Source organism: Nelumbo nucifera, chromosome 6 (genome assembly GCF_055504915.1).
Source record: "Nelumbo nucifera cultivar China Antique chromosome 6, China Antique-T2T, whole genome shotgun sequence".
NCBI classification, from domain to species: Eukaryota; Viridiplantae; Streptophyta; class Magnoliopsida; order Proteales; family Nelumbonaceae; genus Nelumbo; species Nelumbo nucifera.
The window spans coordinates 2,391,694-2,408,240 of record NC_142654.1 but is presented as its reverse complement, the minus strand read 5'-3'; the positions used below and the strand labels follow the sequence as shown (position 1 = coordinate 2,408,240).

The 16,547-nt window shown below is 41.7% G+C and overlaps 1 protein-coding gene and 2 pseudogenes across 2 annotated transcripts; 1 reads left to right on the top strand and 2 right to left on the bottom strand.

The window, feature by feature from the left end:
* Window positions 1-478: 478 nt before the first annotated feature.
* On the bottom strand, window positions 479-4,819 carry LOC104609397 (uncharacterized protein At4g14100 pseudogene; annotated as a pseudogene).
* A 631-nt stretch (window positions 4,820-5,450) lies between these two features.
* Window positions 5,451-15,010, top strand: LOC104609313 (initiation factor 4F subunit (DUF1350)). 2 transcript variants are annotated; one of them, XM_010275601.3, is made up of 10 exons: window positions 5,451-5,648; window positions 6,323-6,752; window positions 7,199-7,402; window positions 8,515-8,572; window positions 8,693-8,755; window positions 9,955-10,030; window positions 10,565-10,680; window positions 13,620-13,709; window positions 13,803-13,934; window positions 14,684-15,010. In XM_010275601.3, the coding sequence occupies exons 2-10, from the start codon at window positions 6,355-6,357 to the stop codon at window positions 14,822-14,824; spliced, it is 1,278 nt and encodes a 425-aa protein (XP_010273903.1). In that variant the 5' UTR covers window positions 5,451-5,648; window positions 6,323-6,354; the 3' UTR covers window positions 14,825-15,010. The 2 variants fall into 2 exon arrangements, with proteins under 2 accessions (XP_010273903.1, XP_010273902.1); XM_010275600.3 differs by having other exon boundaries at window positions 5,479-6,171.
* LOC104609315 (17.4 kDa class III heat shock protein pseudogene) lies at window positions 14,957-15,779 on the bottom strand (annotated as a pseudogene).
* Between the last annotated feature and the right edge of the window lie 768 nt (window positions 15,780-16,547).

Sequence of the window (16,547 nt, the reverse complement as noted above, 5' to 3'; positions counted from 1 at the left end):
TATCAAAGTTCATATTAGATCTAGATTGGTTAAGCCTACCAGAGTCCATATTAGATCTGATTCGGTTAGGTTTATCTCCAATACAATGCTAGTGGGGCCACCGTTGAACCCTTAACTGCCACTCGGATTGGAGTCAGAGTAGACACAATAGCCCCATTTCTTGGCAATAGCACCATGATGATTGGGGAGAGCAATGGGAGACTTAACTGTAGTTACTCCATTCAACAACCTTCCGTCTGACTTTGCTTGCTCGCCCCCTATTCTCTTTTTCTTTATTCACCACATCCAACTTCACAAAGTCCAACACAAGTGGCAGTTCCAGAACTTGTGAATGACGCAGTTTCAACTACAATCTCTAGTTTGACACCATTCTAGCTAGTGCCACTCCATTGAACTTCTCAAAATTCATCCTTTCATCAAATCCTCCTGAGAGTTGCCAAGTGCCAACAAATACGGATTATAGTTGGCTTTCTTCCTCCTAAAAATAGTATATAGGGGCTTGCCATTTTTCATCCTCGAGTACTAATCCCTCCTCGAAAGTTACAACATGAACGAATCTTCTTGCAAAGAACCACCCTGTGTAGAAGAGTCAATGAACAACCCTCTTGGTGACAACATCCTCATACCACCAAATGAAATCAACCTTCTCCCAAGCATCGTAGAGGAACCCATCGACACATTGGTAGTTGATGAGGGTGGATTTGACCCTCCAGTGACATCATGGCACATGGCATCTAAAAACAATTGGATGACACTTTGGCATCACATAGGCGATGATTTGTTTTAGCTAAAACAATAGAGTCCGACTTTGCGACCTGCCTCCGACACCAACCTAGCGAAAACCTAGCTGGAAACCTCGTCCACAATTTAGGGTGGCTTGTAGCACCCCGTCCAAGGCCGACCTGTGGCACCTCGTCACCAGCCGAAGTGGCCTCGACGTGAGGAGCGACCTCCTTTGAGGGCTTGCCGACCTTTTGATTGAGGTCCAGGTGGCGACCTGTGAGACGTGTTCACCAACCCATTCTGCATGCACATCCCATCACTCTCAAGTTTCTTGGAAGTTGGCCTCCGCACCGAATGTTCTAGAGGAAACCGAACAAGGCACGAAGACTGGTCCACGTGCATGGCTACCTCCGAGGACTTTAGACCGGTTAGGCATGACCTCCCAGAGATCTCGGATGCAATGCGTAAAGCCCACGCTAAGCAATGCCTATATATAGGTCTCACCTTCAACCTCACAGGGGGAGAAGGTATGCACGATTATTGGCTCACTAGCTTACTAGCATACAAACACTCAGCTCGTACACAAAGTGTACTGACTTAAGCGTCAGAGCGACCATGCCAGATAAGCCACCCCAGGTCCTCTCCTCTGGCACTGATTCCTTGTAGGTCTCTCTAAAGAGCTACACAGCTCGCCTATCTACCTAGCTCGGCACCCGAACAACCTCCTAGTTCTGCCTAGTCCGCTCGACATCCAAGCTACCTTCCAAGTTCTAGCAGGAATTCTCCAACTTGACTTCAGAGTCATCAGCCACCTGGAAGCTGCCAGATCGCACATCATCAATCGACATCCAAGTTACCAGTAAATGGGGTGCTGCAAAAAAACCCATAATCAATTGGCGTCGTCTATGGGAAATGCAACAAAAAGCTAAGTTCTAACCTTCTAGAAAGCTAAGATCTCACCTTCTAGATTGCTAAGTTTTCACCTTCTAATTTCCATTTTTGTCAGTTCAATGACATTTTTGAGCAGCACCAACATCAAGAACAAAGTATCAATTATTAGGGGGTAAGAACATCCGTGATAACCTTGAAAATCCCTCTGTGACAATCAAGCAAGATTAGTGCCCCTAGCACTTCCTGTAGTAGTAACCACATCAAACCCAACACTCCCATTACCCCAGACAAACACACCACTACCTCATGTGAACGCCCCTCTCCCCGCGGTAGAGCCATCAATGGTTCCCACCGGGATTGAAGCGTGACAATTTTATGAGCTGAAGCATGGATCTTCAGATGTGGACATGGGAGGAGAAGTTCGGCGCATTCACAAAATAATTAGCAGCAGAACGACCTCAACCACTAGCAGTCTGGCAACCGGCACCTCGGAGTAAGGTCGCCCCCGTAGGTCAAGCCCTTCGTGGCTCCCACAAGAGTTGATTTCCAACAGACCGAGTAGCTCTACTGACCTCAATTCAGCCCGAACGAGCCTCGTAAGCTCTCTTCACGAGGTCTCTCCTATAGGTTGAGCCCTTCGTGGCTCCCGCGGGAGTCAGCAACCTACGAACTATGCGAATGCCCTTGTAGGTCGAGCCTTTCAAGGCTCCCGTGTGAGTTGGTGAGCTACAGTTATTAGAGCTGCCCCCGTAGGTCGAGCTCCCTATGGCTTCTCATAGGAGTAGACGACCAGCGTCTTCGAGGGGTGATGTAGTGTAGCCGTGGCATCAACCTACCGCCCAACATAGAGAGTAACGTGCATATCAACAAATTCACAAGCAAAGCATAAATGAACAACCAGCCCAAGCGAGCCTCAACAATCTAGCCTAGACCGTCTCCAGCCCGGACTGCGAAGCCTCATTACTGATCGAGCTCTTCATGGCTCCCTTGAGAGCTGGAAGCGAATTGAATGTGAAACTGGCCTCATAGGTTGAGCCCTTCATGGTTCCTGTGAGAGTAGGCGACCCGCAGACAATAGACCCAACCCCTCAAGGTGAGCCTCCCATGACTCCAGTAGGAGTAGGCAACCAGTAGTTCTAGGAGCAAGTGGTACACATGATCTTGCAAGCACTTACCCGGGGAAGCCAATCTCAAAGTGATGACATAGAAGCAGTCGCATTCAAGACTACAACTAAATGGCCATTCTGCTTTGTCAACCTGGTCAAATTGAGTTCTAAGGGAAAGCCTTACCGCTTTTTAGCTAATGTGCCCTCAAGTCAACTTCAAAAACACGATGGCAGCAGGAAGACCGACCTCAGAAGGTCGGCCCCCGTTTATCTAGCTCGACAGCATTGCCACAACTGTGCTTAAATCGACCTCAAAGGACATCAACATCTCATCGCCGACCTAAAAAAATAAAGGGAGAGAAAAAGAAACGAAGGAAAGACTAGTTCACTTTCAGCACCATGGTAGATGCAAACTTGGCCAATCTCTTCACAGCAGACCTCCACTTTGGTTTTAGGCTCCACATCGACCTCGCTGGCTACTCTTTTGAGAATCGGCTCGAGGGACATTGTGTTATAGTTTACCCAGGTGGAGCGATCTGACGAGGCAGTCACGCAATTAGAAGCCCCTCTTGAAGACGGCATGGCGAATTTCACTATTGAGGTATTGGGTTAAATTACAAAACTTTTTGATGGCTGCATCTTTGGTAAGGTAGATGTCCTTAGAGTGCTTGCTTTGCCTCTCCTTGAGTGGATGAATTTGCCCTTGCGCCCCGATAATCAAGACGGTGGGATTCTACGTAAGGCTGCATTCAACACTTAGATTCTTCCAACATGAGGAGCAAAACTAGACTGATGCCAACGGCTATGAGCTCATCAAATTAGTCACTTGGGCCAAATAAAACAAGTTACTCCCTTCGCTGAGCTGATCTCAGCTTGGGAGTGGGGGCAATTGATGAGGACGGATTTGGCCCTCCAGTGACATCATGACACATGGTATCTCAGAACAGTTGGATGGCACCCTGACATCACATAGGTGATGACTTGTCTTATCCAAAATGATAGAGCCCGACCTGGTAACCTGACAAAAACCTAGTTGGCAACGTTGTCTACAATTCAGGGTGACTCGTAGCACCCCGTCCAGGGCCGACCTGTGGCACCTCGTCACCAGCCGAAGTGACCTCGACGTGAGGAGTGACCTCCTTTGAGGGGTTGCCGACCTTCTGATTGAGCTCCAGGTGGCGACTTGTGAGACGTGCTCGCCGGCCCATTCTGCATGCACATCCAACCACTCTCGGGTTTCTCGGAAGTTGGTCCCTGCACCGAATGTTCTGGAGGAAACCGAACAAGGCGCAAAGACCAATCCACGTTTATGGCTACCTCCGAGGACTTCGGACCGGTTAGGCATGACCTCTCGGAGATCTCGGACGCGATGCGTAAAGCCCATGCCAAGCAACGCCTATATATAGGCCTCACCTCCAACCTCACAGGGGGGAGAAGGTATGCGAGAGTATTGTTTCACTAGCTTATTAGCATACAAACATTCAGCTCGTACACAAAGAGTACTGACTTAAGCATCGGAACGACCACGTTGGATAAGCCACACCAGGTCCTTTGACACTGATTCCTTGCAGGTCTCTCTAAAGAGCTACACAACTCGGCACCCGAACAACCTCCTGGTTCTGCCTAGTCCACTCGACATCCAAACTACCTTCCAAGTTCTAACAGGAATACTCCAACTCGACTTTACAGTCATCAACTAGTTGAAAGTTGCCAGATTATGCATCATCAATTGACATCCGAACTACCAGTAAATGGAATGCTGCAAAAAAACCCATCATCAGTTGCCGAGGTGATTTGCACCGTCTAGCTAGTTGGGTTTAGGGATTCCCACTTCGAAATGCTGAGTCTTGCACACCTTGGAAGAGTTCGAGGTGTAGTAGAAGGAAGTGTCGTTGTTTCATTCGAGGTGGTAAAGAAGTCAACCCAGTTGGTGTTGGATGATGTTGGAGTTGCGGCCATTAGGCCAGTCATACCAGAGATCGATAATCTCTAAGAGCCGTTGTAATCGACGAAGAGAATGAGTAAAATTGTAGAGGCCATAGGGTTGGTGTTGGAACTGCGTTTTTTGAATTTGAGCTTGAGGACAAGAGAGAGAACATGAAGAGGAATATTAGGCTTGTTAAGACGATGAACTTAGCTGCCTTTAACGTTATGTGAGAAAAATATCATAGAGAGAGAGAATTTCATGTTTTTTTCGAATCCTGGACTCCGTTAATTTGGTATGTAAAGGGAGGAGAGCAACGTGTTCGATTCTCGTTGGTTGGGAAAAAAAATTCTGTCCCTTGAGGACAGACGATGCGAGCTCCACCACCATAGGCCATAGCCAATTTTCATTGCCCCACTCCTGCATTTGACTAAGGAAAAGAACAATGGAGTGATGTATGCGTCACACAAATCTGCCGCGACCGTGGGCGCATGCGAGTACTATGAAATGCGAATCCACTAAAAAAATATAAATCGACGTAATATGCCACAGCAGATGCAATCTCGTTATATACGCAAGTGTTGGTATGGTACCCAATAAGAGTGAGCGCGCGCAAATTGGATCACAGCTCTTGGATCACCACGTCATCATTTCCAATAAAGAATGGGACACGGATATCTCCTACCCACAAACTACTCCTACATCCCAACCTACATGATACTACACCCGCACATTGGGAATATCTCCTTTGTCATCATGGGGAGATATTCCAACCAATACATTGCAGTAAGATTTTGGGTAGGGATATGGGAAGAGCTTGTGGGTAGGAGATCCGGAGTGGGCTGGCCTCTATCAGGTTGCACTCGGTTTCTAATGGTCTTTCGGAAGCACACTACTCTGGAAGACCTGAGTCGTGGCAAAACCATCTTCTCATAGTCTCCCATCTCTACCTTATAAATCAAATCTTCATTACCGAATTAGTGTCTGCAAGTCCTGAATCCTGGGTAAGTTTCCCCTTCTTGCTGTTTCATCTCAAATCCAAATGTAAACGCATCCGTATCTTTTAGTTTTCTTTGTTTTTCACCTATGCTGTCGTTCGTTACTTTTGATCCAGGATCATCAGTCGATAGGAAGTCTTTCCGGGATTTTTTTTTCTGTAGTCTGCAATCCATAGCTTTCTTATCTCTGTTAGGTATCAGTTTCAATTTCTAAGATTTCGCCTTCGAATTTGGGCCTAATTTGTCCTACTCTGACTTTAATGGTTTTTACCTCGCTTATCTGGATACCTTTCATGTTTATTCGGGTTCCTCTCGTGTGCGTGGAATTTGAAAGAGCACACTTCCTACTTTATTATTATCTTTTATTGGTCACTCCCTGTTGGGGGTCAGAAATTCCATTTTTTTTGATAATTTCTGAAGTTCTATTCTATAAGCATACGAATGTCGAATCCACATGGTTTCTCACTGACTAAGTGACTAGTCAGTTCCAGTGATATACAACAAGAGAACCTGAATTTGCTATATCTCGGTAGGTTAGCACTTACCAGTGTTAAACACTTGTACATATTTGTCTAAGAAAGAAAAGGAAAATGCGTAGAGGACCAATACAGAACGTATGCATTTTTTTTTTTTTTTTGTTTTAACCATTGATGAAGGTGTCTTCTGTGCCATGGTTGCAGAAGTTGGTGAATCGGTCATTATAGAGATTAGTATGGCATTACTTCCATCTTCTCTGCCAACCGTCGAATGCAGAGGACATTTTCTGAAGAGTTTTGGAGTCTGTAGATCTAAGTGTTCTACAAGCAAGCATTTCTTTCTCAAAGTTGCTCCCAGAAAGATTAATAGGCTCTGGCAGATGGAGTTGTGGCGAAGCTCCTGTGCTGTGTCTCCACGTTTTGGCCCTTTTGGGGAAAATAGAGCTGTTGCAGTGAGCCCAGCTAAGAAGATGGTTTCCAATGGATATGTGGGCAGGGAAACCTATAGAAATAAAATTTATAGAAGATTGGATTCTTGTTTGGTCATTCCTCCATCCAGAGGCCAAAAACCTCGTGCCATTATCAAATTCTTGGGAGGTGCCTTTATCGGAGCAGTTCCAGAAGTTACATATAGGTAAAGATCTGACTGATGGTTTGCAATCACCAGAGAACAAGGTTAGCCGATTTTTTCAATCTTTAGAGATGCAATTAGGTGGATCAAAAAGATTCATGGCCATTTACTACATCATTGCTACCGGTGAAAAATGGTTATTGTTTTGTTCGATTATGGAGTACAATAATGTTTTTACAAATTGATACAGAGTTACAGTTGCATGCTTATTGCTTATTTGTACAAACTGTACCCATTAAACGGTGTCTTCCTAAGGACTCCAATTTCTCACTAGTTTTCTAAGAATTTGGGTTTTCCAACTCAGGAGCAGGAACTATTGTTTGACCAATCTAATTTTTAAATTAATTTCTTCTTGACACGTATACATTATTTTTTATTAGTACAAGTAATTATTTACTTTTATTATGACTTACTTAAATGGATGCCTCTCAAATTCTTGTTATTTGCAGCTATCTAATTGAGCTTTTGGCAAAGGAAGGATTTCTTATAATTTCTGTTCCATATAATGTGACATTTGACCATTCCCAAGCTGCACAAGAAGTGTATGAGAAATTCAATTCATGCTTAGATATGATTTTAACATCTGGGTTACCTGATGCTAATCTATCAGCTGGCGAACTTGTACACCTTCCAATTTATTCTGTTGGTCATAGGTAAGATTTTGCAATTTTACTCTTCTGATATTTGAAAGGTTGCATGTTTCTAATGCCGAGGTTTTTATGTAGAATCACTTTTTAATGAAAAATGTTTGATTAGGAACCATTCCATGCAAATACAGAAAATGACATATATTTGGTACATGTGTTCTCTATTGTTATGGGCCCTTAAACATTACCATGTAGGGGAAAATGTTTTGTGGTGGAACTCATGCCTTCATGGAAGAAGAAATGAAGCAAATGCTGTTTCATCTCCTTCTGGTTTTCTAATGTTTGCATATTTTGTCTTTCCACTATGTAGGCCCTTAATGGAATATGTTAAGAAATAGTTACTGTAGGATGGAAAGATCATGAAAGAGCTTAAGGGCGGTGGGTCTTGGTTTCTAGTACTTGTTCAGCTTATAACAATGGATTCGTATTCAAATGCACTTGTGCACATACTAGAGATGAGAGGAAGGGTATGGAACTAACAAATGTAAGCAATGATAGACTTTCAATAGAACTTGATGGTATTCCAATATGACCAGTCTCTTTCCTTTCTTATGCATTTCTGGATTAATACCAGTCAGTCACAAGTGGATTGTGAGAATTTGCTTACAGAGTTGCAGAGTAGTAAATCACATTCAATCAAGCCATCAACTTTCTGAACTAATTCTTTTGCAAGATTTGTAATCATAAATAGAGATTTTTTTTTTCATGGAAAGCTACAGTAGAAGAATTTATACGAAATTCTTGTGTTTGATCAAGAAAAATTCACATTCTTTCTTTTTTAGGCTTCATGATCCCCCATCCCCTTGACCCCCCAACCCTGGTGGCAGCGGGATTTGATCCCAGGTCTCTGCTATAATGAGTCAGAGATCCTACCAACTGAGCCATCATCAGTTGGTTTAGAAAAACTACTACTCCAGTCAAGTATAATTGTTATGGAACACTAAAAATAATGCTACATGTTTTTTTTTAAGCAAAATACTACATGCTTTTAAATGCTGGTCAGCTGCTAGATTCCGTATCCGTTATCCATCAAATTTCAGGATCTGTCAGATTTTGCTTGAGCATATGAAATTCATTTATTGTTCTGATACAACTTTGTAATAAATGGTGAACCACAGCAATGGCGCATTACTCCAGTTACTCACAGGAAGCTATTTCTCTGAGAAGATACCAAAGGTTTGGCCTTCCTTACTGTTTCTAGTTCTCAAATAATGTTTTATGAGTAGGCATATCAATTGAGAGTTTCTACCAGCTATTGGAGTGTAATGAAGAAATTTGGCGTATCTTTTGTCAAAGGCTAATGCTGCAATCTCATACAACAACAGGCCAGCGACAGAGGCGGTCCCATACTTTGAGCAGGTAATTATCAAATACGTACTTTTGTCTCTTTGCGTTGACCTTTATTGTCCATTTCTATTAATAACAAGTTTAAAATTTCAAATATGCTCATACCTACATGTTGGACTTATAGAAGTGATAAAGAGAGTACATAGATTGAAGGGATCGATGATCATGTCACAAAATACTTGTACAATACAAGCATGAGAAAAAAGGTTTGTGTCTGAGAGCAACAACTTCATGTTAAATGCTGGAGGTTAGGACCATTTCCAGTGTCCACTGTTCACAAGACCCTGAATGGCTGGGATTATTATTTGATCTACATGCATATCTAACTGGGAACTTCAAAATCTATTAAAATTATAAATAAGACTTCCAAATTCTTGCCTAAGTACACTGTACATGACAGAAGCGGAATTAATCATCATTCGTTCATTTTGATTTAGATCTGTTCCCATGTTCTTTTGTAATTCATATTGCCGAGTCAAACTCCTGGACATGCATCAGATTATGAATTCTGGTGCCTGCATCCATGCAAGCTTGGTTTCTGATAGAGCTAAGGTTTGACAAAATAGTTTAGAAGTAGTATCACTATGAGCCAGAATTTGTTGTGTATTGAAAAGTCTGTTAAAAAACATGGATTTGAGGACATTCAAGGGAAAACAAAGATTCCCTTCTCTTGAACAATGACATATTTTGAAACTTTGACAGTTAATATCTTAACTCTCAATAACAAAGGGTAGTAAGAAGATCCAAAAAAGTCTATAGACAAAAAAGGGTATGAACACCCTTGCATTTTTAGTTGCATCACAGTAGGAGTGTAGGACTTTTCTCCTTCCCATGATCCCATCCTGCATCACCCATTCTCTAATCTTTAATGGATTTGATATGTTTATTTATTTATTTTTTGCATTTTAATGGATATTATATATTTATGTGACACAATAAATATATAATATCAGGCATAGGTGCAATAGGCCTTGTTAATTTTGATTCCTCCCCACTCCTCTTCAAGTTTGGGCTTGCCTTGATCTGGGTTCAAAGTCAGCACCTTGGGCTAAGTTTGGCCTGGCCAACCCAACACATGATTGTAGGGCCAGGCTTTTCTCTGCTAGGTAGTGTTAACCCTTATGTGCATTGAGCAACATATATTATGTGGTGCTGTTGGTTAAACTTTATGACATTTATTTGTTCTAAGTGATTCTAAATCTATTATGCAGTTGGGTCCTCTGGTTAGTCAGATGATGCCTTTAATGGAAGCATCTCCCATGTATTCAATGGCTAGAATTGCTTCAGGTATCTGCTGCATCCTAACTTTGGCTATCTTGGTTTGTTTCACTTACATACAGCATTCTGCACATCAAATATCACATTCAATTTTGTATAGCCTTGCGACCTTGTCATTATTTTCATGTGAGGATCTTAAATGTAACTTTACACTGTCATTCTTTCTTGGAACATTGGAGGCTATATAATTCCTTGAGGCAAACCTTATTTTCTACCTTTTCTTTTGCAGAAATTTCTTGCTTTTGTCTTTTTAAATTTTAACTGAGCTGTTTCTCCTTTAACACCATTACATTGCTACCTCATCCTTCTTGCATAAAATGTCCCATTTCTTGTTCTCTTCATTTTTGATATTTTCATTCTTGCTTTTCCTGTGATTGGCTCCTCTCCATCTGTTCACACATATATAAGAAAATCACCTAACTTTTTCTTTCTATATGTACATCACTTTATTTTGTTACTTGCAAAAGAACAAATAGCATGAGATGAAAAAAATATCATATTAAGTAATAAACCATTTGATTCTGTTTTATATTCAATTTCCAGGAGATGCATGGAAGGCTTTACTTGATACAGCTGGAGCAATGATACAAGAGTATGATCAGGAAGCCATGGTGTCTTTAACCAAATTTGTAGATCAGTTACCATCAGTAATGAATCAGGTATTTTGGTAACTCCATAATATGTTTCTTTTTTAATGGCAAATTATTACGGATTTTGAAAGGAAAAGTTTTGAGAATATTAAAATAAAAAGAATATACAAAATGAACATCAGACAACAAAATAAGAATCCATCACAAGCTGTACCAGAAAGAGGCATGTTACAATTAAGATTCACTATATGTTCCTTCCTAATTACCCCTGATCCAGCAAGATCACCAGAGATTACATTTAGTTCCCTGGAAATCCATCTCAAAACTTGTGGACAATGAATTTTAATCTGACTTCAATGGGCGAATGAGTAAGTCTCCAAGGATTCCTCCGGAAGAATTTACCCCAATTCTGCATTCGATATGCTTCAACCAACACTGATGCAGACTGTCTAGTTACTGCAATCTTAAAGCTGAACAGTAGTTATGACCTTAGAACAGGTACAGTTGACTTCATCAATGGGCTTCTGTAGGTAAGGGTGTCAATGGACCGGTTTTGGATTGGGCCCCGTCCAGTCCAAAATCAATTTGGACGGATTGGACGGACCAACAAGGCATATTGGATTGGACCAATCTGGTCCAAAATATTTATTTGATTGGATTGGACCTGGTCTGTCCATGATAAATTTATATTGGATTGGGTTGGACCGCTGGATTAAGCCAATATGTGGTCCATTGGTATAAGACAAGAATATAGGTGTCAATGGACCGGGTTTGGGTTGAAACCAATCTAAATCAAAACGGATTTGAACAGATTGAATGGTCCAGACATTGAATTGGACTGGTCCAAAATATTCATTGGATTGGATTGGACCTGGTCCATTTATAATGAACTCACATTGGACTAAATTAGATTGGACCAAATCCAATCCAATTAACACCCCTATCTGTAGGTATAAATTGTTTTGCTTCCTTACTAGATATGAAGCCACCAATCCAGGAAAGTCTTGCATTTCAAAAAGAACTGTTAAATTTCTTTCTCATTTCTGCACTGACAGAAACTTTTGTTCCATATGACTGCAGTCTTCAGGCTGAACAAGACCATGATAGTAGGTACAGTTGCCTTTGTTTATGGGGCGTCTGTAGGTCCTAATCATATTCCCCCTCCCTACTAGATACGAAGCCACCAATCCTGGAAGGTCTTGGATTTTGAAAAAGCACTGTCAAGTTTTTGTCTCATTGCCTCACTGACAGATTGTTTTTGTTCCATGGTTTCCTCCTAGAAGAGTCCTAATAGCAATGAAGAACCTTATGAAGTTTGTGACATATTTTCTCACAGGACATATCCCTAAATTCCTTGCCCTCAGTCCAAGATGCTGCTAAGAGTAGAGTCTAGCATGGAGTAGTGGCTGAGGAGATATTTATTTTGAAAGACCCTCTTGTTCCCTTCTTCCCAAGGATCCCACACAACACCATAGGTCATTCCTTTCTAAAATTCTCTTTAACACCTAAATCACGTGATATCCTTTGGTTAAGGACAAATCGGATGCTTTCAGGTCCATTCCAACCCTGGCATGTTGAGGATGTGGTTCCAAGCACCTCTGGTAAAAGTAGACTGAATTAAGTGGTTGACTGATTCCCATCCAGAATAAACAAAATACAGACATGAGGGGTCTCTCAGGCAAAAGACCTCACTCTTGAAGGGGAATTCCATAATCAAAGCTTTGTGACATGGAAAGAAAAAGAGAGGTTAGTGAAGGCTGGATATTGAAAGGGCTTTGATCAGAAAAAAAAAAAAAAACTCTGGAGTCTGTATCCTGTGATCGATAAAGAGAGAAAGGAAAATAAGCTTAAGGTGTTCCAACATAGAGGCCACTTACCTAATTTTGGCCTCAAAAGTTTTTGTAAAATTTCAAGTGCCATAAAGTGTCACTAGGACCAAATAAATTGATTAAGACCATTGTGTTTTATGTCTGTGTCAGAGAGAGTTAGGCCTGTTCCCTCACCAAAGTTTGACTCTGTTGCATTTACCATTATCAAGTCTATTTAGAGAAATTAAAGAAGGGTAAATACTAAGAATACCTTCTAAGAGCTAGCTGAAGTGAAGGCTTTAAGCTGCAAATTAAGAGTGAGGTCCAGTTGAAACTTGAAAATAATCCTAATAGTGGAGCCTGGCCCCTCTAACACGCCATCAGTTGTTGCAACCTTGAATCCAGTGTGCCTATTTGGTTTGTATTCTGTGTTGGACATGCATTGGAGTCCAAAGAGGATGCTTGTACATAGCATTCCTTTTTATCTCCTGGCTTATTTACCATAAATGAACAGCTAATGTACAAGATAAATGCCATTTTCATATCAAATGTTACTTGTAACAAAGGCAACATTTTTTTTTGAAGCTATATAATGTTAGAATTCAAAGTGTGAACTACTTTAATGGTATATACTTTTCCATGGATGTATCCACAACTCAAGTCCATGTTTCCTCATCTTTTCTAGTCAGACTCTTGGACACATGTAGGATTCTGACTTCCATGTCTATATCCATGCAACAGTGGTTCCAACAATTTGAACCATTAAATTTCCCTTTTTTTTTTCTTGGCAACATCAATGATATCTGAGAGGTATGGTACTGGATGAACTTTGACCAATCAGAACCCCCCATGAATTTTAACGAATGCCAGCTGATTAGTTAACTCTTTTTTCTTTGGGGCAACATTTAGGTATTTAAGATGGGTCAATGGATGGGTAATATTCCTCAAAGGAAAAAAAAAAGATGGGTAATGTAAACTAATGAGCAAATCCACTAGTATGAACAGTGGGGAATGACATGTCCGTCACATGATGATTCTACCATTTAGCTCAGTTTCTCATATATCACCATTTTGCACATCCTCTTCAGGTTAATGACGCGTCCGTCGCATGATGATTCTACCATTTATCGCAGTTTCTCATATATCACCATTTTTTTTTTGATAATTCTCATATATCGCCATTTTGCACACCCTCTTCAGGTTACGCAGGGGGTATCAGAATTCAAGCCCACACCTTCTGAGAACCGTGATTGTTTCAAGAATTCTTACAATGTCCAACACACATTACTGGTACTTGCACCTATCTATCAATTATGAGATTCCTCGAACTTCGTCATTTTTTTTTTCCTTTGCACATTCTAGAATTATGTTTTAACTTCTCAGGTTAAGTTCAACTCTGATGCGATTGATGAAACTGATCTGGTTGAAGAGGTCTTAAAACCTCGTGTAGATGCCATGGCAGGGACACTAGAAAAGGTTGTGCTGAGTGGGAACCATCTTACACCATGCATACAGGTGCGAACTTGTAGGTTGTCTCAAGATTCTTTCATTTACGGACAGGAATTTCATGAAGCACCAACTATGGAGAGTTCACATGGAGGACCTTATATATACGTGTGTGTGAATGCATTCTTTTAGTGGAATAAACATCATAAACCATGGGATTTATGCATCCGCTAGTGTAGAGAAAATGACAAGAAATTTTTATTTTTGTAGCGAGTGATTTTCATGCATCAACTCGTGTTACTATTTTAGTTCAAAAAATTCTTTTTGTGTTCTCCCACCCCCTACAAAATTTGTGGTATCTCTGTTCCTTTCAAGTGTTTCCAAGATATTTTATATATAGCTTGAAGAAGCAGAGAGCAAATCCAAAGCAATTAGTTTGGACATCCTCTGTAGTTTTTCTCCAGTATGAGAACTTTTGGTTGTAGTCCAATGTTTGTTTATAACAGGGAATGTATAAAGGGTATCCCAGTGGGGATCTGGTATGGCCAGACGAGATCTCAGCTTTTTAAGAAAAAAAATTCAAGGCATATAAAGCTGGGTCCTTTGATACAAATTTTATGATTTTTATGGTTAAGACTACAGAACTTTAAATATAAATTGTCATTTTAGCATTCACAGGATTTGGCCGGTTAATCTCCATTGATTTATTCCAAGTGCCATCTTTGTCCCAAAAAAATTGTTCTGTCTAAATAAAAAGCCATGGTTTGCGCCAAAATGGTTAACTTCTTCTGACCATTATATTTCTCTGGTATGTGCAGGATCCAAGATGGCAAGTGGGTAGCCTGTACACCCCGGCGGATGCTATTGCTCAGGGGCTTAAGGCACTTTCACTGAACGACACCAGGGTGCTTGCCAGAACCATTACAGATTGGTTCCAAGGTCTCAGCCATCATGGATGAATCAAATCCACTCCATGGTTTGGTTTGTCCACAATTTCAATTTGGTTATCATTCATACCTATAATATTTCTGTGCCAAGTAACATCATGGTACGTGGCCTCGACAAGGCACTAAAAGCGAAAAAAAAAAATGTATCATCAAGCCAACAACTATTAATTGATTCATACAAATGCGATTTGGGACAAAGCTAATTCATCTACTAGCTACAACTTACAATGGTGAGGATGATAACCAAATGTGCATGTACAGTTGGTGTATCAAGTGGGAACCCCCTATGCAAAAACATCATCTGTTTAGCTTCTAATCTAGTATATGGCGACTTGGACAGTCTTGGACTTTGGAGGAGGTGGGAGCTTCTCGACGGTGACGGTGAGAACCCCGTTTTCACAGTTGGCCGAGATGGTCGACACGTTGGAATCATCGGGTAGCCGAAACTTCCTAATGAACTTCTGGGAGGTCCTCCTCTCTAGTCGTATGTATTTGCACCCTCCCTCATCTCCGTCCTCTTCCCTCTTCCTCTTGCTTGCTGTTGCTTCGTATCACCATCACGCGGTCGTTCTCCACTGTGACCTGGATATCGGGCTTGGAGAAGCCAGGAATGTCCATGTAGAAGACATACGCCTTGGGGGTTTCGACTTTCGAGGACGTGGACGGGGATGCTAGGTGCGCTTCCTTCGGTTGCTGTTGGTTTGGACGAGCGGGCGAAGGAAGGATAAACGAACTTTTCTACGATGGTCTCGGGGAAGTTAAGCAACTGATTCACCGCCGATGCGAGGTTGTCGTTATAGAGCGTCGACGCTGTGCTCATCCTGGCTGCCTGCCTTTTTCAGATACGGGGTAAAAGATGGTTAGATTAGATTGTGGAGAGATCAGACAATGATAATATCCACAGAAAGTCGATGCTGATAACCGAACTAGAGAGGTTCCAGTCAGAGGATCTCATTTTAATAGTTGGGGGAATCTTCGCGAGAAACGGAGAGAGTGAGAGAGTCCCCAAGAATGATCTAGAAGAAAAGAACCCCTCATGTGCGAAGCCCCGAGCACGCAGTAGTCAAGCACCCATTGGCCATTGCCCACTGTCTGCAACTGCCAAAGTTCAATTTTCACTAGTTCTGTGAACCTGTGGGTTCACGGAACACGTGAACCCGCCAATAAGGAATGACCACGTCGTCCAGGTATAGTTGGGCTAATGAGAGTTGGGTATGTGGTTGAACCAGGGAACAAAACGACAAAAATTAAATTAAACCCCCCGAACCCTTCCTATCCCACACACGGCGAACATACAACACCGGCCATCATCCATTGGCGGTGACATGGCCATTATCCATTGTGAGGGGGGGGGGGGGTTAATTTTTATCATTTTGTGCCCCGGTTCAACCGCATATCCAACTAATGACCAAAACCCCATTGAGGTTAGTTTATCTATACTTGGACGACGTGGTCGTCCCTTATCGGCGGGTTCACGCTTTTTGTGAACCCACGGATTCACGGAAAGCATGATATCAGCTTGGGGTTGATGCCAATTCATGAGTGGGCATTAGTACATAGCTGGGGGTAATTGATGTTTTGAAATGTTGTAGATCTGCTGTGAAAATCAGGATTCTGTAATGGGCCTGTCCATATTTTCCCATAATGAATACATGTATGAGGCTGGTGTAAGGCGTGCTTTGTGAAGAGCGGATCTGGATAAAAGAAGAGAAGCCAATAATGATAAGCCACATTA

Bases quoted from the DNA above. Each gene is read 5' to 3' on its own strand.
- LOC104609313 (XM_010275601.3), top strand. From the start codon at position 6,355: ATGGCATTACTTCCATCTTCTCTGCCAACCGTCGAATGCAGAGGACAT. The intron at 8,756-9,954 runs GTAATTATCAAA...TCTATTATGCAG, and splicing joins CGGTCCCATACTTTGAGCAG to TTGGGTCCTCTGGTTAGTCA. The intron at 13,935-14,683 runs GTGCGAACTTGT...TGGTATGTGCAG, and splicing joins ATCTTACACCATGCATACAG to GATCCAAGATGGCAAGTGGG.